This window comes from Syngnathus scovelli, chromosome 10 (assembly GCF_024217435.2).
Source record: "Syngnathus scovelli strain Florida chromosome 10, RoL_Ssco_1.2, whole genome shotgun sequence".
In the NCBI taxonomy this organism is placed as follows: Eukaryota; Metazoa; Chordata; class Actinopteri; order Syngnathiformes; family Syngnathidae; genus Syngnathus; species Syngnathus scovelli.
The window spans coordinates 6,477,850-6,498,172 of NC_090856.1; the positions used below are offsets into that span (position 1 = coordinate 6,477,850).

General features: G+C 42.5%; 2 protein-coding genes across 8 annotated transcripts in view; both read left to right on the forward strand.

Moving 5' to 3' along the window:
* The window catches only part of LOC125974178 (myosin IXB), a 32,466-nt gene extending 21,584 nt beyond the window's left edge, over positions 1-10,882 (forward strand). For 2 of the 7 annotated variants that reach the window (XM_049729129.1, XM_049729131.1), the window contains 27 exons: positions 260-373; positions 884-923; positions 1,001-1,123; positions 1,199-1,279; positions 1,446-1,556; positions 1,644-1,769; positions 1,854-2,003; positions 2,075-2,235; positions 2,302-3,411; positions 3,490-3,565; positions 3,637-3,728; positions 3,796-3,914; positions 4,644-4,837; positions 4,936-5,043; positions 5,115-5,285; positions 5,351-5,392; positions 5,467-5,578; positions 5,652-5,725; positions 5,803-5,995; positions 6,090-6,218; positions 6,383-6,488; positions 6,570-6,701; positions 6,780-6,903; positions 7,075-7,122; positions 7,799-7,914; positions 8,167-8,306; positions 9,225-10,882. In XM_049729129.1, coding sequence (XP_049585086.1) covers positions 260-373; positions 884-923; positions 1,001-1,123; positions 1,199-1,279; positions 1,446-1,556; positions 1,644-1,769; positions 1,854-2,003; positions 2,075-2,235; positions 2,302-3,411; positions 3,490-3,565; positions 3,637-3,728; positions 3,796-3,914; positions 4,644-4,837; positions 4,936-5,043; positions 5,115-5,285; positions 5,351-5,392; positions 5,467-5,578; positions 5,652-5,725; positions 5,803-5,995; positions 6,090-6,218; positions 6,383-6,488; positions 6,570-6,701; positions 6,780-6,903; positions 7,075-7,122; positions 7,799-7,914; positions 8,167-8,306; positions 9,225-9,727 — 4,495 coding nt within the window. In that variant the 3' untranslated portion in view covers positions 9,728-10,882. Of the gene's footprint in view, positions 1-259; positions 374-883; positions 924-1,000; positions 1,124-1,198; positions 1,280-1,445; positions 1,557-1,643; positions 1,770-1,853; positions 2,004-2,074; positions 2,236-2,301; positions 3,412-3,489; positions 3,566-3,636; positions 3,729-3,795; positions 3,915-4,643; positions 4,838-4,935; positions 5,044-5,114; positions 5,286-5,350; positions 5,393-5,466; positions 5,579-5,651; positions 5,726-5,802; positions 5,996-6,089; positions 6,219-6,382; positions 6,489-6,569; positions 6,702-6,779; positions 6,904-7,074; positions 7,123-7,798; positions 7,915-8,166; positions 8,307-8,451; positions 8,506-9,224 lie in introns of all 7 variants that reach the window. The other 5 variants (XM_049729133.1, XM_049729137.2, XM_049729143.2 and 2 more) reach the window with 4 other exon arrangements.
* Positions 10,883-11,398: 516 nt separating this feature from the next.
* Positions 11,399-14,380, forward strand: use1 (unconventional SNARE in the ER 1 homolog (S. cerevisiae)). Its single transcript, XM_068652214.1, has 7 exons — positions 11,399-11,557; positions 11,941-11,990; positions 12,137-12,215; positions 12,335-12,486; positions 12,710-12,751; positions 12,837-12,999; positions 13,315-14,380. The coding sequence occupies exons 1-7, from the start codon at positions 11,459-11,461 to the stop codon at positions 13,495-13,497; spliced, it is 768 nt and encodes a 255-aa protein (XP_068508315.1). The 5' UTR covers positions 11,399-11,458; the 3' UTR covers positions 13,498-14,380.
* Positions 14,381-20,323: the final 5,943 nt, after the last annotated feature.

Here is a 20,323-nt window from a genome sequence, read left to right on the forward strand (position 1 = left end):
TGTGCTCTCCTTGTAAATAAACATGGACAGTGGGAGTATGCTGTCTGTGAGTTATTCTTCACGGATGAGCAGAGTTTGTCAGACCCCCAACTATCCTGCCCTGCGTGTTCCTATCTTGGGTAACTGTTGGTGTGTTTTCCTCTGAGGTGTCCAATCTGGGTTGGTTTTTTTGGGTTGTCATCCATTTTTTTTTCTTTTACCTGGCTTTCCCATTTCCCCTCGTCCACACTGTGTATCTTTGTGTGTGTCGTGTGATCAGAGACATGCATGCGCAGATGATCAGCTCCATTAAGAACTTGCAGCTGGATTCTGAGGACCCCCGCAAGCTTCTGCAGTCCTGGGGTCGTCTCCGCTTCCCTCGACACGTCCTCCAGTGAGTCTGCAGACAGACTGGGTGGTGTCGCAGCTCGCCAAACTCAGTGCAGTCAGCTCAGGAAAATAGACTGCATAATACAAACATCAAAACGTCAACAAGCATCCTGTTTGATCTCAGATAGTGTGAAGGTTGCATAAACGGCATGGATAATCATCAAAAGGCATGTGAGAAGCAGAGGCCCTTCAGCATGTCAAGTCAGTTCTAGAAACCTGACACTGAAGATGAAAACGTTGTGCATATGTAGCACCGGTAGCAAGCCAGCATGTCTGTCTGTGTATGCCGAGGGTAAATTTGACATCCCATCTGTCGCTGGGAACTAACGACATCTTCTCCCTTGCTATCATTCTTGCATTCATCCATTCCAGCTCTTATTAATCCCGTCAGGTGCAAGCCTGCATTTCATCACTGACTTGAGAGCGCATGGAGTTTCTACTAACCTGACTCCAGTCACTCCCACTCCGCACCTCTTGCTCTCATCCTTAAATCTTCTGTTGACTTTTTCCGCAGGAAAAACAAAGGAACTAAACAGAAACAGATCATCCCCAAGGTAGAAAAGAAAAAACTGACTTGAGTCTTTTAGCTTTGATCACGATTTTTGAGAAAACGTTTTCTCTCACTGCGCAGAACCTGTTGGATTCTCGCTCCCTGAAGTTCATTGTAAGCTTAACCTTACATGACCGCACCACCAAGTCGCTTCTCCATCTGCACAAAAAGAAGAAGCCCCCCAGCATCAGTGCTCAGTTCCAGGTAATATTGTGCGCGCAAAGTCAATCTAAGGCATCCAAATTAAAATATATATATATATTTTTTTTTCTCTAATAGACATCTCTGACCAAACTCTTGGAGACTCTGAACAGAGCAGAGCCTTTCTTCATCCGCTGTATCCGCTCCAATGCCGAAAAGGTACAACAAATTAATTGTGGTAACATTCAAATCCTATTGTTAAAATCCGCCATTTCTATTATGGCTGAGTCTTTCACTGAAATCTTTATATTTCTCAATCAATCCACACCCTTAATGCCTATATATCCTTTATTGTCCCTTCCCTCCTCTGCTTGCATATGAGCAGAAGGAGATGTATCTCGATGAGGCCTTGGTGCTCCAGCAGCTACGTTACACCGGAATGCTGGAAACCGTTCGAATCAGGAGGTCTGGCTATGGAGCTAAATACACATTCCAGGTAACGTCAAGTTTCCTTTTTGTCAGGCGTGTCTTGACAATGTTTGTAAAATAGTATCTTCATAAATGTCTGTCTTGTCATCCGTAGGAATTCTTAGAGCAGTTCAGGGTTTTGCTTCCAAAGAACTCCACTGCTTGTAAGGAAGACATTTCTGCTTTGCTTGACAAGAAGATGGGCTTGGATCACACCACGTACCAGATAGGCAAAACAAAGGTACGTGTTGAGTTCATCTTTGCCTGCTTGTTTGTTTAAAATATACTATGCGTGCAAATTATTATTTTTTTGCTATCTGTTCAGGTGTTTTTGAAAGAACTCGAGCGTCAACAGCTGCAGGACACTCTGCACAAGGATGTGATGCGCAAGATCATCTTCTTGCAGCGCTGGTTCAGAGCTCGCCTGCAGAGGAAGGAGTTTCTGGACATGAAACAGTCGGCCGTCGTTATCCAGGTAAATAAAAAAAAATAAAAATAACCATAATAAAAAATCTAATTGTAACCCTGATTTGTTCTTCCTGTTAGCGTTCATGGCGTCGGTACTGCAAAGAGGAACAAAGGCGGCGGGCTGCCACTCTAATCCAGGCCGTCTGGAGGGGGCACCGACAAAGATCAACATATCATCGCCAAAGACAAGGTGCCACCAAGATACAAGCCCTTGTCAGGGGGCACTCGGCACGAAGGAGGTAAGGGATACTCATTTCACTTTCTGGAGGAAACATGAATCAAACATTGTAACGTCATTATTCCAGATGCCACTCTATGCGTGAGGATCGCCGCAGAAAAGAAGAAGAATTAAAAAAGGCAGAAGAGGAAAGGAGGCGCCGGGAGGAAGAGGAGGAACGGAGGCGACAGGAAGAAGAGGAAATGAGGTTAAGAATGGAGAAAGAGGAGGAAAGAAGAAAGGCTGAAGAGGAGGAAACGAGGAGGAAAAAAGAGGAGGAGGAGGCAATCGTAAAAGCACTGGAAGCTAAGGCGGCGTTGGAAGCAACCCAGGTCAAAGAAATAGAACAGGGAGGGGAGAAACCAGCAAAGGAGCCTCAAACCAGAGAGGATCCAGATATAGAACTGGTCACAGAGGAGATGCTGGATGAGGACAGAGGAGAGGACGATGGGGAGGAGGTGGCATCAAGCTCCCACACAGAAGAGGAACAGGGTGAGGACGACGACGACTGGCTACCCGAGACACAACCAAGCAATTGTGACCACCTACCTCTCAGGTCTGGTTTGGAGACCAACGGTACTTTGGCTGAGGCTGGTCCCCAGCCAGATGAAAAGGAGGAGGATACAAAACAAACTTTGTCATCCACTGGGGTCTCCATTTCTTCTGATTCGGAACAGACCTCCAGCAATACCACCTCCAATGCGGAACAGAAACTTGTCCATCCCGTAGCCAAAAAACAGGTATTGAAAAATCAAGAGAAGAGAGAGCAGAGGAGAAGGAGGGGGTTGGAGCACAACCAGAGAGAGACTTTACGAGCCGCTTCAACCTCAGCGACTAGTGTGGAACAAACATCACCTCCAAAGAGCAAAACGCCCGACGCGTCAAGGCAGAGAGAACGGGGCGACAGCAAGGAGCTCGATCAGTATACCTTCGTGCCGTGGAAGATGAAGGAAGAAAAAGCGGGGAAGAAGGACACCAAAATGTCTTCAAAGTCCGACGTCGTTCGTCCAACTACTTTGGCACTTCAACCAGCTGACTCTCCGCATGAGAAAACCGTGGCGGACGGCGCAGCTTTGAGCCTGCAGCGCAGCCACGGACCAATCAAAGCCAAGTCGGAGAAGTTGAAGGGAAAGAGCGTTGATGGGGAACATTCGCCTCCGACTCACAATAAAGAAGAGAGAAGGTCCAAGCAGCCGCTGTACGTTTGCTGACGTTGCGACGTGTTATATAAAATGTCTCCATAACATATTAAGCTTTTTTTTTTCTTCATTTGCAGAAGTCAGACAGCCTCCTCCTCATTTGATAGTTTGTCTCCGTCTTCCGAGGGCGCCGGTGCTCTTTTAACCAGAGAGGTATTTTCAAATAATTCTACAAGTATGTTCCTCTCTATAGCTTTTGAAATCTTCTTTGTCCTGTTCCACAGATTATTTTGTCTCCAGAGAGCTCGAAAGGAAGCTCCATCAGGAGGAGAACCCAGGAGGACTCAACTCTCTCCACCCCGTCCACGCCAGACAGGTAACTGGAAATCCTCGCTAAGCACACAAAGGCATTTCTAACAAAGAATCTGATGTCAATCCTTTAGGCCCGGTGGTTTCTTCAGCAAGATCTTGAAAAAGCGACCACACAAGGAGCCTCATACCCCCGACAATGGAGACTTGACATTTGCGCAGGTTCTCAACGAAAAGTCAATAGGAGGAGAAGGTAAATGATTTATTTGCAAGTCTCCATCATTTTCATCTTCTTTGTCATTTTTTTTTTATCAGACGTGAGACTTTACAAGGTCGTTTGCTACAAATGTGGCAAATGAAGATGATAGATATTACAGCACATTGACAGCGCCGTTAAAGCCAAGCTCCTAATAATCAGTAAAATAGCTTAACTGTATCTTGTGCAACTACATAGTTTGCAGATTTTCCACATTTTCAGCAATTATCTCGAAAGTCACTTCACAAGGTCTTTAAATTTACTAACAAGTGGCATATTGGACTCGGCAGCAAGGACATTTTCTCCGCCACAATAAATTCAATTTGCGGTTCTGTGGTTATTCTCATAAAGCAGCCTTGTGTTGATAAAAAAAAATAATAATAACGTCATGCAGACGTGTTCAAAAATTTCTGGGGCTTCAAATATATTTCCACTGATTTTTGAGTCGTCTTTCTGCCGGACCGCTGCCATTCACTTCACTCACACTTCATGAAGTGAGAAAGAAAACACAGATGTATTATCATTATTCTTCGTGGGGTCTTAACTAATCCTCCTGCTTGCTTTCTGAGAAAACATTGACCATTTTAGCAGCAGGCCTAGTGAAAACAGATGAGGTTTTCTCCAAGAGTCCCGGATTGAGCTTGAGAATTTAGACGGGATCTTTTCAACACACAATTGATCGCTTTCTATAACGACAAATATATCAACATTCTTTCCATCGTTTAGCCCCAACGTATGGATACTCGCCGAGACCTGTCTCCCAGTCCCAAGGAGATCGTGCCAATAAAAGTTTGGGCCGTAACCCCACCATCAAGATTAGCCGTGCCACGCGCGTTTCTGAGCAGTGGAACGCCTCGCTGGATCGAGAGATCACCAACGCCAATGAGCTGCGGCACCTTGATGAGTTTCTAGGGAACCAGGTACAAAAAAAATAAAAATAAATGACGCTTGCTTCATTTGGAATTTACTGCGTATTATTACTAAAATATGTTCTGTTTTGTTTGTGCCTCCTTTTTAGGTCAACGATTTCCGCTCCAGGGGGAAATCGTTGTCGGCCACAGAGGCCATCTTTGTAACAGCTACAATGCAGTTCAGAGAGACTATTAAAGCCATGTATTCTCTCCCCGTAAGTCGTTATTATTTTTCCCCTCACCACCTTTTGTCTTCCTCAACGGCTCTCCTGTTCATCCCAACTAGAAACCAACAATCGGCTACAAAGGTCTGATGACAGGCTACCAGAACAAAGTCATCCACTTGGCCGGTGACAAGCAAAAAGGGGAAGTCCAGCTCGTCGTCAACCTCTTTCAGTCAGTGCTGGATGGCTTCATCAGAGGGGAGATGAAGAAAGAGGAAGCCGAGCCCACCAAGGTGATAAAACGCAAACTTTGCCCTCACCCGTATTGTCTTATTGACTCATTGGGATTTTATTTCAGCCCGCGAAAGCTCGGAAGAAGCGACGGAAGAAAGATAAAAGCGTAAGTCTACAAAGTTGTGCATCCGTTTTGTTATGTGACATGATTTGTTATTGAGGTTCTATTTGTCTCGAAAGATGGAGAGTCCCTTGGATCACGTGTTCGTCAACTATCAGGTCAACATCATGCAGTCATGTGACCAGTGTACTTCTTATATCTGGGGGATGGAGAAAGCCTACATGTGTAGCTGTGAGTATTCATTTATAATTAATTGTAGGAAATCTTGCAGAGTAACAAAACTAAAATGAATTCTTTTTTATAGATTGTAAGATGGTGTGCCACAAAAAGTGCCTGTGTAAAATAGTCACCGACTGCTCCACGTTCTGCGCCAAAAAGGTTTGTTTCAAAATAGGGAGGAGCTTGGGGTGAAGTGGGGGCTGGGCTTTAATCAAATGTCGGGGTGACTCCAACAGAGTGACGAGGAGTCTGGCGGTCAGCACTTTGGGGTGCGTGTGGGTCTCCTGGTGAGTGAGAAGAACCCAGTTCCCATGGTTCTGGAGATGATGCTGGAGCACGTGGAGATGCAGGGCCTCTATACGGAAGGCATCTACCGCAAATCTGGGTCAGCTAACCGCATGAAAGAGCTGCACCAGCGGCTGGAGAACGGTAAAGTGACTTTCACGCTGTGCAACTGTGGTGCTAATAAAAATATGCGATAAGAAAAGTGGTGTTAGCTTGAATTCGTCTTTTCTTTTTTAAGATCCCCACCTCGTGTGCCTTGAAGACTACCCCATTCACACAGTTACAGGCCTGGTGAAACAGTGGCTGAGGGAACTGCCCGACCCACTGATGACCTTCATACATTATAATGAGTTCCTGCATGCAGTAGGTGAGAAGGGGGATGACCATTTTACTACCATTTCAGTTCTCTGATGCCCACAATAAAATTTATGAAAAAGTAGGATGTAATGAGTTGTCCATTTGTGGCCAAATGTATATCGCTGGTACACGTTTATTACAGGATACCGTTTCATTGCCTTATTTTTAATTCAGAGCTGCCAGATAAGCAGGAGCAGCTCTACGCCATCTACAAAGTGCTGGAGGAGCTTCCAACAGCAAACTTCAACACACTGGAGAGGCTTGTCTTCCACCTCGTCAGGTCTAAATTCACTCCCATCATTTGTTTGAAACTGTTTTTGAGGTCATCTACATATTGATCTTTTTCCACATGTCTTTGCAGGGTTTGCAAAGAGGAGGCTCACAACCGCATGTCTCCAAACTCCCTGGCTATCGTTTTTGCACCGTGCATCCTCCGCTGCCCAGATGGCGCTGACCCACTTCTTAGCATGAAAGACGTCGCCAAGACCACCACGTAAGACCACGATACACGGAAGATTTCTTTTTAATATGGTTTGAGCTCACCCACATGCTCTTTGCTGTTTCCTCAAAGGTGTGTGGAGATGCTGATCAGTGAGCAGATTAGACGCTACAATGAAAAGATGGAGGAGATCGAGCAGCTGGAGTACGCCGAGGCTCTGGCTGTCAACCAGCTCAAACTCAAGAGAAAGAACACGGTGAGGCGATGAAACTTAATCTCAATGCCCTTTTACCTTCCGTGTATTCTGAAAAAGAGTGTTAACATCTCCCCAACTAATTAGTCACCCTTTTGACTCTCAAAGAACACCGGGTACCGCTGTTCCACGGGTGTATGCTTAATAAAGGTCATGTTCCCTGTCTCTCCTTAGTGCTGGCATTTACCCCTCAGGTTCTCAGCTCCTTACAAAGGAGTGGTGGTACGTATCATCCAGTTCTCCCGGTCAAGTAGATCTAGCAGACGTAGCCGTGTGGTACGCTACTTTGTTTGCCATGCTAAAGCACAGCATGATAGATGCGGGTGACGTTCCGCCCGCTTTTTTCTTAGTCATCTGCTTTCAACTCACCCCACTCCAGAATCCTCCTCTTCCATACTAACTGGTTGTAGTTTGCATGTTTCTGGTAGTTGGTTGTCCTAAGGTGCCGTTGCTGCTCTATGAGGGAAAGGATTGTAGTCGTTGTGACGTTGCTGTGCCTTGCCGAAGTTGATGGATGGACTGTCATGCATGTTATAGCACTCCTTAAAGCTCTGGAAGGGGTTGCTTGCATATTGTTCATCTTCTCTCATCTTTCTTAAAAGGTGCATGTGTTCTGGTGGTTTTGATTGGTTGTAAGTTTATTATGTAGGAATGTAGGAACCGGCGTGTTTCTTTACTAACATTATTTCAGTATCTCTGTTTCACATTTGGGTCATGGTACCATGTGGTTGGTTGACTTTATGCATGTTCAAGAAAAAAAAAGTTCATTTAATATTGATCTTTTTTTCCACCAGGACTCTACAAATGCTCATTTGGCTGAATTATACTTAGCAGGCCATACTGTGTGCTGAGTTGGTTTGAATATTTGTTGAATAATTGTGCCGTGTTGCTCTGACAGGTGCACGAAAAGGCGAGTACAGACCTCCAAGCTGTCCCAGAGAACGAGCCTTTAGACTCGGACTCGGAGGCTGAGAAGAACTTGGTGGAACGTATCAAGTCCATCAAACAGGAGAAGTAAGCTTTATTTTTGCTCGATTTTTTTATCACTGTTAAGATCACTTTTGAGACTTTATATATACAGTCAAATGGAGGAAGAACATTTTAAGAGCCCTATTGTCCTGCTACGTGTGACCACTTCAAATATGATTCTGCGACAGCTGGATGGTGACAGAAAACACCAGAAGCTCCCTCTTAGTGATATCGGCCCATGGCTTTTTTCAGTCTTTGTGTGTCCTTAGATTCTTTAACGTGTGAATTCTTTTCCAGAGAGGATCTGGCCTGTCGGTTACCAGAGATGGAGCAGCCCGGTTCAGATCAGGAGAACTTGGACTCAGAAGCCTCATTGAGTTCTGAAAGCCTCTTGGAAGAGCAGCAGCGTTCTTCTGCACAAAACTCTGAGCTCGAAGGTTAGTTCTTTGTCAGCGTCGAGTTCTTCTGTCCTGTCAAGTCTCTCTTGCTCTCTCTCTCTCTCGCTCCCTCTCTCTTGCCTCTGGGTTTCTGACCAGACCTCTGGGCCGCTGGGGTGGGCCCTTCCTGTCTTTTTTGGTGCAGGTCTGGACCAGTGATGGTGATGGGAGCGGTGCCGTCTGCTCTATAGCAAAGCAGGTTCGCCCACCAGCATTTGTTTGTGTGTATGCATGTCTGGCACAAAACAAACATGCAAAGATTTCTCCCAGGAAAATAATGCAATGGAGAAATGTGTCTGTATTAATAGTACCCATATTTTGAAGCTTCTTGTTTGTTCCGCTATCTTTGCATCTCCTCCAACATGATGAGGAAAGTTTTGCTTGTGTGTGGTGGCTTTCTGCCTCTCTCTGATGGGTTATTCTTCTTCGGTGTGGTGCTTTCTAAAAAAATCAAGTTACGAGATAGGGCCGGAGAGGGATGACTTTTTTTTCCCCCACAGATCATTTTACTAATATTCCCACTTTCAATGTGAAAAAAATATATACTACAGATTCCCCCTGTTTGTCCTGTATGACTTTGTGTGATCATATTTTTCCTGTTCCGCTTGGCCATAGTACTACTTTGGCTGCATCACTTGCTCAATTATTTTGAGAAAATATGTATTGTATTATAAGTGTGTGGTATTTTTATTTATATTGTATTTATTTTAATGTTGATGTACCTAATAAAGCGTCTGATAATAGATTTTGTCCAATAATAAACTGCTTTGCATGTCAAATATTTTCCATAATGAGCCTTTGCATGAACCATGATTGATTGCATGATCCTGAGCACCCTTGATGTCATTATATCTCATGTTGTAGCAAGTATTTTTAAAGAATCCTTCTTTATTCTCAGTCTTCCCTCTTTTCCGGTAGGAGTTGGCCCTCAGCAGAGGAGCTGCAGGCCAGTGCACCCAGCCAAGCCATCCCCCCTGGCACAGAGATCATCATTCCCTGGTGGACGTGTTTGTCTACGAGAAATCAACCCTTCTGGCTCCTCCTCTTCTGTGTCCAGCTCCTCCTCAATGTCCGAATCCTCCAACGCTACCTGCAGGCACCAGCTTCAACGTCGCAATCCAGTCATCCCGGACACGGTGAAACTGCCTCCTGGTGTCCTCGCCCAGCCCGCGAGCTCGGGTCCAAGACGGGCTTCCTGCCCACACGAAAAGCGTTCTTTTCATCATTTGGTGAGAAGAAGGGAGCAACCAGGCCGCAGAAAAGACAGCACTCAGTCGCTCTACTTCGACAGGCCCGAGTGTGACCTGTTGACCCATTTTTCCTCCTGCCCGCCTTCCGCTTCCTCCTCTTCCTCATCCCTCTCCACGGCGGTAGTGTCCTCGCCACCGGAGCAACAAGACGCCAGTCTTGGAGGACCATAGTCACTCTTCTGACCCACACATACTTTACATGGACATGTCTGAGGCAGGAGGAGAACTTTGTTGATTTGGGAGTTACACAGATTACAAACCTGTGGAGACTAATTTACAGTAAACACAACTGGACATGTTGCCATGCACCTTTTTGTAACTTTTTTTTTTGTGTACTTATAGTTCAGCCAGGACAGAAGTTGTGTAGCTTCCTAATGGTGGACGAGCAAATGTCTTTGCCCCCACCCCTCCCTTAATCATTTGTGCTAATTTAAGCTCCCTGTTGCACTTTGTCATTTCGTAGTTCTCCGAATGAAAAAGTGAAGCCAACATGTTCACTGAAATATACTAGTTTGTGCCTTAATAATACAAAACTTCTGTTTTTATTGTTTTGTTAATGCAGGTGTGGGGAATAATTTTCCACAAGAGAACTTGAGTGTGCAATTCTAAAAACATAATTAAAAGCCAGAAAACATTTAACAAACAAATGCTCCTAATACTTAAACATTTTTGCCATCTTTATAGCACATTTTAAAAAAACAACAACAACAACACAGCAGGTCCCATATAAGACATTATTAAAAAAAAAAAAAAAAAGGAAAGAAAGCCCCAATAAGGAGTCACAGATAATGTACCGGCTGATTGTGAATGGTTGCCTCTCCATGTTCTTTGAATGGGCCCGAAAGGGAAAAAGGTTCCTCACCTGTTTTGTTTAAAGTTGTGCATTTTGCTTTGTACAAATTCTGGAATTGTGTTCACGTTGTGACCGATTGTTCAGGTGTTTGTCACATCGTCTACTCGAACTGCTGGACAACAAACATCAGATAGGAAGTTGTTGCCCTCATGTAGCAACAGGAGACGTGAGCAGCACATGCCACTTTTGTCTTTAAAATGGAAAAGGAAAAAAAAACACAAACCACGCCAAGGGGAAAGAACCACGCCATGGTATCTTTGACTTCACTTTTCTACAATATACGTTGGTCCACTTGAGAATGAGAAATGTTCTGCCGCAATGTTGCATTGGCCAACTTTGTTTTAATACTAATGTTCCTCTCTGACTGCTGTTGAATGATGTTTGTTAACAGAGAGTGTATGGTTGAGACTGAATGGCATCAAGTGTAACGGTTATTAGTATTAACATGAAAATACAGAACATGATGCTTGTAACATCTGCCAGTGCTGTTGTATGTTTTGATTGGGTTAGTTGTCATTGCACTATATATAAAAAAAAAAACTGATTATTAGGTGGAGACTGTCACCAGACACACAGACCAGCAATCAAGTTTGCATATTTAGTCAACTACCATCAACTTTCACGTTTAGCTGAGGTAAGTAGAAGCAGCGAACCCTCTGGACCAGATTTATACATAAGGCTTATTTATTTATACACAAGGCTAGTTACAGTATTTTTTAAATGTTAATAAAAATTAATGTAAATAAAAACTATTTACCCTTGGCAGACACCTCTCTTTCACACTAAATGGGAAGATGTTATAATGGTATGGTGCATATCAATACTAAATACAGATTAAATGAACATGACAAAACAGCTTACACAACAATCAAATATATTTTATATATTATAATTTATATTGATATGTATTATTATTATATTTAAATTTGATCATGTATTACATGATTGTTGAATCGTGTTTACATTTTACAGTACACCTGTTTAAGAAAGGTTGACGACGACGCATATGTGTGACGTCATTTTAGCGCGACGCCCAGTTGCCTTCTACCATGTCTTCCAGATTAGAAATCAACTTCGTCCGGTTATTGTCTCGCTGTGAGTCAATGGCTTCGGAAAAACGGGGCGAGACTGAATGGAGGTTGGAGAAGGTAAAGTCACACAACAAGGGGCGGAGAAAGAAAATATTTTGTGCTTTGTTTTACGCTGTCGTTTGCAAAATTTAGCATGTCGTTAGCTTTTAGCCTCTGCTAGCCACGTCGTCACTGTCATCAATGCCATTGGACTTGAGCAACCTTTCACTTCTGGTTATTAATTTATCCCCTTACTTTTACTTGTAACCCCTCACCCCTCTGGTGGTGTATACCTAAATAATTCCGTACTCAAGGCATCTTTTTCCAGTTGTCATTCCTGTTCATAATATTAGAATAAAGCACATTTCTATCACAATTGCATACACTAATTGGACATGTTATTAGGTACACCTCCACACACAAATATAAATAAAAGTCTATTAATTGCTGTTTGTTCTCAGTATGTTGGTGCCTTGGAAGAGATGTTGGTGGCTATGAGAAAAAGCATGAGGTAACATAATCATATTGCAGTCTGATTTATTCATTATAAATCATGTTAATTTGCACATTTAAATGCTCATTGTTTTCCTCAAATATTTACAGGAGTCTTTCAATATTTAACAAATATTGTTCTTTTTATCAATATTGTTTACTCAGCAAACCCACTCCAGAGGTGCTCACAGAATACACAAGAAAGGTGGATTTTCTCAAAGGCCTTCTAGAAGCAGAGAAGCTGGTCAGTGACACCGTTCCACAAATTTATCACCCTTTCACCTCTCGAAATGGCTGTCTGCTTTTTTTTTTTTTTACTCCATCCATATTCAGAATTCATGACTCTTCTGTTCTGCTTCACAGTCATCCCCAACGGAAAAGGCTCTAGCTAATCAATTCCTCGCTCCGGGACGAACACCCACAATAGCCAACGAGAGGATGGCTGCGACTAAAACTGTTCACATGCAGACCAAGGCCCGATGTACGGGAGAAATGAGAGATGAGCTGCTTGGCACGGTAGGAACGACTATGTAGTGGGTAATGTTCCTGTCTGTCCACCATTTTGTTTTTTGTTGGGATTGATCTTCTAACACGGCCACTATTATGACCTCTTTGTCATTACAGGGCCTTTCACTCAAAGGTAAGTCTTAATTTCAAATGAAATTCAGCTTCACATTTATGTTATATCAACTGAATTACTTTAAACACTATTTTGATTATAAAACACCCCCTTACACATCGCTGTTATGTTTCCACAGAAACTGATTTAAGAAACAGAAGGTAAATGATTTCATTAGGCTTCTACAGTTTTAGATCAGCCCCATTAGAATGAAAAAGAGAAACTCAACGTTTGCTTGTGCCTCAGAGGTGTGCCTCTGGACGAGCAGCAGTCGGCTGCTGAGCTGGACGCCATCTTGCAGCACCAGCACAACCTGCAGGAGAAGATCGCTGAGGACATGCTCAACCTTGCCAGGAACTTGAAAAACAACACTCTGGCTGCACAGAGCATCATCAAGCAGGACAATCAGGTACATTAAGCAAAGTAGTGAATTATTCAGTATCTGCTTCTGACACTAGGGGGCAGTACAACACAAGTAACTATTTTCTTACGCTGAGAACAACAATCTGGCCTCTAATCTAAAGTGGGTTCAGTTTATTTTTCGATTACCCAATCAATCAAACGTAAAAACATTCTATCAAAATTTCTATTCATTCATTAAATAAAAACATTATTTCAAATTAATAGTTCAGAAATACTATTATCCAGCTACTGGGTTGCTCTTGACAAACAGTGCCGATGGGTGGCTCACTGAATGGTGTGTTCCTTCCCTTCCATCTTGCAGACTTTGGGCCAGTCGATGCATCAAGCTGACGTCAACTTTGAGAAGCTGAAAACAGAGTCGGAGCGTCTGGAGCAGCACGCCAAGAAGTCAGTCAACTGGCTCCTGTGGCTCATGCTCATCCTGGTCTCCTTCACCTTTATCAGCATGATTCTCTTCATCAGACTCTTCCCCAGGCTCAGATGATGAAGCCCCCCCCCCTCCAAAGACTTCAAAGTTCTCCATAGATCTGTATGGGTGATGCAATGTAATATCACCTCAGGTCAAGCGCTCCCTTTTAGTAGACTTGAAGTCTAACTTCTGTATTTGTTGCTCGAAAGCAATCATCAATAGGCCCATAGGGCTACAGTATGGTTGGATGTTCATTCTCATCATCATGTCTACTAACAGGCATCGTACATGGACACTTATAATAAGGTGAGATGTTGGCAGACGAAGAACCCGTTTCATTTTGTTGATTATTTAAACAAGATGTGCAGGTTGGTCAGGCATTGAGTCACCACATCCAGCAGATGGAGCAGTGGTAATACAATTCTTTTGCTCTGCCATCATCATTTTTCAACAAGCAGAAGCGATTGGCTCGAACACATTACATAGACACACATTCAGTGAATATAAAAAGTCTACACACCCTTACTTGATTGCCAGGATTTGTTATACATGTCTTTCTTTTTCGCACTATTTACATCACTTGTAAAACACAATTGGAAAAAAGAATTGCAATTTTTTTGAGAAGTGAAAATAAAAACCAGTCATATGTCATTATGGCAGTTTTGAAGAATTAACAATTGAAACACATACCTGCCATAACTTCTGATTAAAGTTCAGCCTTTCAAATGCGCTTAAGGGCAGTCAGATTTTAAAATCAGCCCAAGCCAATAATCAGTCCTTACCACTGGCAGAGCGAGAGGAGGGGGGACCCCTAACTTTTTTTTTTTTGTGGCAGACCAAACTAGTAATCTTTTTAAAAGCTGACATTTTGCTACACATTTTAAGTGGATTACGGTTTATACAGTATGTCAGTCCATGTATATATTATTGCTGGTTTATTACATGAGTGCTCCTCTCAGGTTGTGTGAGTGAATCTCTCTTCAGAATGATGTCACATCTTGAGTGCATTGTTTGTGCATCACAATAAGTATGGCGGCCGGCATACGTCAGGCGTGGTCTCTGACTAATGACAGATAAATAACCTCAGTGACCTCCACCACGCATCCCAAACCAAACTCTCATTTGGAAGTGATCTGAGGCTTGAGGTATGGCTAAATAAAGGCAGCTGGCCCACAAAGCACATGTGCGCTTTGTTCCCTTTTAAGAGGCAGGAAAAACCACGCTTTTTTTTTCTTTGCAGGCATAACGTGCTGGAAAAGCTTCCAGAAGGTGAACATTCCTGCTTCCCTTCCTGTTGTCAGTGTCATCAGGACTGTGTGACTTGACTGTAGCTTGTCCAGGCTTGCAGTGAGCCCCCCTCCTCTCCTCCTCACTTACCTCACGCTTGGCTGGGCCTCGACTTGGACCTCTCACCGTGTATTTTAAGAACCCCGGAGGGTGTTTTTCCTGCGAGGAGCCCAGCTATGAAGGCCCAAAGAGATGGTGTGACTGCAGAGGATCATCATCAACATTCAGGTCATCCCATTAGCTCCAACACACTCCTTATTTTGGCCACACAGTCAGGGATGCCCCTGCATCACCTCTTTGATTCAGCGAGTCATTTGACATGCGTCATGCTTACGTCTTGTCTTCTCACTTCCAAAATTGCAAAGTAGAGTACAGTAATAAAAAAGGTATTGACAATACTACTAAAATGATAATCAAATATGATCAAGACAAAATATTACAAGAAATTTATGCAACTCTTAAGTGTTTTAACAATTATTGAATGGATGAACAAACTTTTGGTTGCAATTAATTTATCCAATAAATAACGTTTTTTTTGTTTAATTTTAAAGATTATTTTCCATATTTTATTTTTTGGTAGTAACATTATTGTGACATAAATGTATTTCATTTTTTTTTATTTAATTTAAATTCTTTAATTCCTAAATTCAGCTATTTATTCGCTGACTAGACCGAATAATCGGTTATTTTACAATATTGTAAGTATAATCCAAAACACTAATACTACTGCAAGAAAGCAATTTAAAGTATCATAACGCTTATCACTTTTTTTTTCTTGAAGCATTTTTAAAGCATCTCATAGTCTGCCAGTGACTTAATTCTCTAATTATATCATAACCTTATTCTTGATAACCATTCAATTTTGCCTCTTGTTCCGTGCCCTTATTTGTACAACATAATTGCGCTTCCTAAATTTGTAGTCCCTATAATCCGAGCCATCTTCTGAGAAGATATCCTTATTTATTATGGTGGTAACAAATAGCCAAGTGATATTTAATAAATGACGGCACTGCATTGTTTAAATATACACACGTCCTGATGTAATGAAATCCAATACTTGAGAAGGCTGTCATTTTAATGGTGGGCATTAGTCATCGTGTAACATAACTTGCTTTCTACTTATCGTTCTATTCGAGGGCCTGTAGCTCCTTAGTGTGGACCGTGTGCCCTTTTGAGTATTCATCTAATCTAATAAGTTTTATCCCGCGACACATTGTTAAGCAAGAGGGGAGCTGCCCATGTCGCCGGTCGTTTTAATTTCGTTTTTGGCCTCACTCACAATTTGGGATTCCAACAGAGACTGGGATTGTTTCCTCACAACGCCCTTTACTTTACAAGAGAGTAAATGTAGTTTTCATTTCACTCAATTTCATTCAAGTTTCACACACTGTAGAATGTTAATGACTGAATTTGGGTATAAAAGCCTGCAGTTAATGTGCAAACACACACACACACACACACCTGCCATAGTCACTCTTCCTTAAGGACCTGGCTCAGAGACCAGAAGGAATCTGGCACTGGTAGCAAGAAAGTTCTGTTGACTTCCAGAACAGTTCTGAGGTGCCCATGAGCAACTGAATGTTTTGCAGTGGTGGCTCATCCTCCAAGAACTTGGCTTGAGGTTGTTAATTCGAGACCCGGCGCAGACCAAAATATAAAAGTTGGATTTGTTGCTGGTAAGATTCTAGTGTGGCACACAGCTGCAGGTTCAAGACTTCCTGAAATAAATACCTGGCTTGGTCCAGTTGTCCCGGCATCACAGTTAATGATTTGGAGTCGGCTCTGGAACTGGATGGTTAGAGCTTGGAAGTGCTGGTGGGATAACTGATTACTTCCCATGGATTCTCGCGGTGCCCTTGAGCAAAGCACCAAAGCAGCATTTCAACAGACACGTCGTGGTAGAACTTGTGGGGCAAACTAGGGCGCCCTTCTTCCATGTCTCATCTCCACAGGTGCTGTTTTTGTTTTCATTTCCCAGTTATGCTTTCCCTCGACGCTATGTGCTGAATGTGCGTCTGTGTGTGTGTGTGTGTGTGTGTGTGTGTGTGTGTGTGTGTGTGTGTGTGTGTGTGTGTGTGTGTGTGTGGGTGGTTGTATTGTGTCTGTGGCTTGTCCTCAACCGTTGCACCTTAATGAGGGCTCAGTACAGATGTTACAGTAACATTGTTACTGCAGAGGCTTCTTTACGATGGCTGCCATGACACCACCGGACAAAAAAAAGGTGTGATTGTGTAATGCCTGAGTGTACACGTATGTTTACTGCACTCCTAAGACCTGAGCCATAAGTCCCCCCCCCCCCCCCCCCCCCCACACCATGTTGTGTTCTCAGCCGGTGTCAACACAAGGGTTAATACGCTGAACCTATTTGTCAGCCACTATTGCGTTGCTCAAAAAGTCCCCAGAGAGGGCAAAGCCGACATGTTTGATACATGGAGCTCACGGGGCACCGCTGAGAGGTTTAATTTGGTACTTTTATTTTTTTTTTGCTCCTTCACCTTGTAGTGATTGGGACTTTCCCAGCGGGAGGGTGGACGGGGTCCTCTAACCAGGCTTCAAGCTGGGAAAATAAGATCATGTTTCTTTGTAGTTGGCCTTAAAGGAATTGTTGGGACGTTGAAGAAACACTCCTTGAAGTTTTATCAAGAATCTATGCCAAATACTTGATAAGGTTTTGGAAAAAAAAAGGTAATAAAAGCTTGTGGGAAAAATAAAAAAAGATTGCATATGTATTCCGTTTGTGGAATGCTCATATTCCTCTGTAGATATCATGTAAATCTAAAAATATAGTGTAATAAATAAATATATATTTTTTATATTTAAATTTAACATAGATATAAAAATAGAGTATGATCAAAAACATGCAAATATTTTTATATTTAAATATAATATAAATATAAAAAATATATAGTAGTATAGGGCGGCTCGGTGGTGCACTGGGTAGCACGTCCGCCTCACAGTTAGGAGGGTGCGGGTTCGATTCCACCTCCGGCCCTCCCTGTGTGGAGTTTGCATGTTCTCCCCGGGCCCGCGTGGGTTTTCTCCGGGCACTCCGGTTTCCTCCCACATTCCAAAAACATGCTTGGTAGGCCGATTGAAGACTCCAAATTGTCCCTAGGTGTGAGTGTGAGTGCGATTGGTTGTCTGTCTCTGTGTGCCCTGCGATTGGCTGGCAACCAGTTCAGGGTGTCCCCCGCCTACTGCCCGATGACGGCTGGGATAGGCTCCAGCACGCCCGCGACCCCCGTGGGGACTAAGCGGTTCAGAAAATGGATGGATGGATGGATATAGTAGTATACTCAAAATTTAGTTGGAGTTTTTGTGCAAAACTTGATAAAAGGCGTCATAAAAAATGTGGGAAAATTAAATACTCTATTGGTGCCTATAAACAAAAAAAAAGTGAAGTTTTTATTGGATTAAATTTACAAAAAATGCATTTTACAGGAATAACAGGTTGGTTTCAATCCTTTTTTGAATAAAATATATTAGTGTATTTTCGTGTGTGTGTGCGTGTGTGTGTGTGTGTGTGTGTGTGTGTGTGTGTGTGTGTGTGTCTGTGTGTTTATAAAAAGGGCCACATCCTTGGCTCCCGGGCTGTTATTTGTGAGGATCTTTGTGGCCAAGGTTTTTTTCAAGGGGAGCTTCAACGTCATTCGTCTGATGTTTGCTCCACGGAAATGGAATGTCAAGGCCAACCAGATGGTCCATGATTTTCATCAAGTGTAAAATAAAAAAAAAAATCTTACATTTTGATTTAAAATAGAAAGAGAAAGTTCTCCAAGGTCACAAGCAACTTTAAAGTCTCAATGTGATGTCCCAGAAATTTATAGAGACATAAAGATAAATTATATATTGTTTAAAGATGTCAAGTAATCTTCTGCGAATACTGTAGTTGTACAAGTTTATTTTTTTTCTGTCATATAACATAACTCACTTGTACACATATAGAAAATAATTAAAATAAAATGACTCCATTTCAGCCCCTTTCATTCTAGTCAGTTTTTACTTTTGTTGATTATCCTGTTGTTTTTATTTTCTTGAAAATGCTTTGTTTTGTTTTGATTGGTTTAAGTATTAGATTGATTTTTCATCTCTGACCTACCACACTCGCCTTTCAGTCAAAATATCCCTTCAGCATACTTTCTTTTCCCAATTACTGTACTACTTTCCTGATTACGAAGCGCTCTGGCACCATCTTGTGGCATCTTGGAGCATTTCCGAAACATCGGCTAACAGGACAGGTCATCCCTCTATTTCTTCCAAATAGTCTTCCTTGAACAGATTTTAGATTTTGAACATTTTTAGAATGCACCGCTGACCAAACTACGGACATACAATAATATTTGTTATACTTCTTGATATTTCCTCCTTACTTAAACTACAAAAAACTTGGCCTCTATTGTTGTTTTTTTCCAGGACCTTTCATTCGGTGCGGTGAGTTGAATGCGCCATGGTTTTTGTCGTTTCCTGCGGTCCTATTTTGATGTGGAAAACTGACTGCCCCAAACCTCAGACCAGAGTAGAGCTGAGCTGGTCCGAAAAACAGCATGAGCGTCACAAATACTGCTTACAGCTACTCTTTTTTTTTTTCTTCTTTCTTTTATGTATGCAAAACACCTGGCTAGAACCTTTACATTTCCAATGTCTATGAAGTCATTCATTTTCTTTACTGCTTGTACTTTTCAGATTACCCAGAGCCACATGCTAGATTGATCACACATTTAGACCTTGCCAAGTGAGTGACGTCATTATTTAAAATATTACTCAAAGCATAAAGAACAAAAGACAATGGCACCTGTTTGACCCTGTATTTCTTTCCATTCAATTCTATTGGGAAATAATTGTCTGCGGCCTTCCGGACCCCACGGTGAACTTTGCTTCCATCCACAGCTTCCCACTCTGTGTGAGAATGTCAACAAACACTCGATTTATTATGTTCGTTGTGGGAAGTTTCAGGATCCGATGAAGGAGCGGGGTCACGGAGCAAGGTTGTCGTAAAGTCAGCAGAAGCAGGAAGTTGAAATAGTGTGGCTGGAAAAAGGACTTGATGCACACTTGGATTTCCCGCACTTGGGATCCTCCGCTACGGAAAAGAACAGGTCGCACTCGCATACACAAACATGAACTGGAGGCCGTTTGTCAAACAGCTGACAAGCCCTTAAGATTCAGATCGGTAATCCATGCTAAAGATAATTTAGTCTACATTTAAGTGATTATTTCTTGCACTTGGTCTCATTTTGTGTGTCTCTATTATTAAATAAAGTGTGAATAAGCAAGTAAGTTAAAAAAAGCGCAAATGAAGGTCACGTCTGACGTGAGCGATGCGCCCTTTTGAAAACCTTTCTGCGAGCATAAAGTTTTGCTGCAATGAAATATGATTGACCCTCATAAAATAGCTTAATAACGTTTCTTTTGAGATCACTGGAGCACGTCACATTTCAGAGAGGGCACGGCCGAGGTCAGGGATGTCAGTGTGGCATAGGAATCATGGGATTTTTTTTTTCATTACATGCTCTCAGAGTGACCTTTTACAATTTCACATAAAGCCAGGAGAAAGACATAAACCATCATTCATCTTTTGTAGTTTTCTAACTTTGCAGCTCTTTTTATATATTTT

Excerpts from the sequence above, each read along its gene's own strand:
- use1 (XM_068652214.1), top strand. The coding sequence starts at position 11,459 with ATGTCTTCCAGATTAGAAATCAACTTCGTCCGGTTATTGTCTCGCTGT. Across the intron at positions 12,216-12,334 it reads TTCTAGAAGCAGAGAAGCTG|TCATCCCCAACGGAAAAGGC; the intron begins GTCAGTGACACC and ends TCTGCTTCACAG. Across the intron at positions 12,752-12,836 it reads ACTGATTTAAGAAACAGAAG|AGGTGTGCCTCTGGACGAGC; the intron begins GTAAATGATTTC and ends CTTGTGCCTCAG.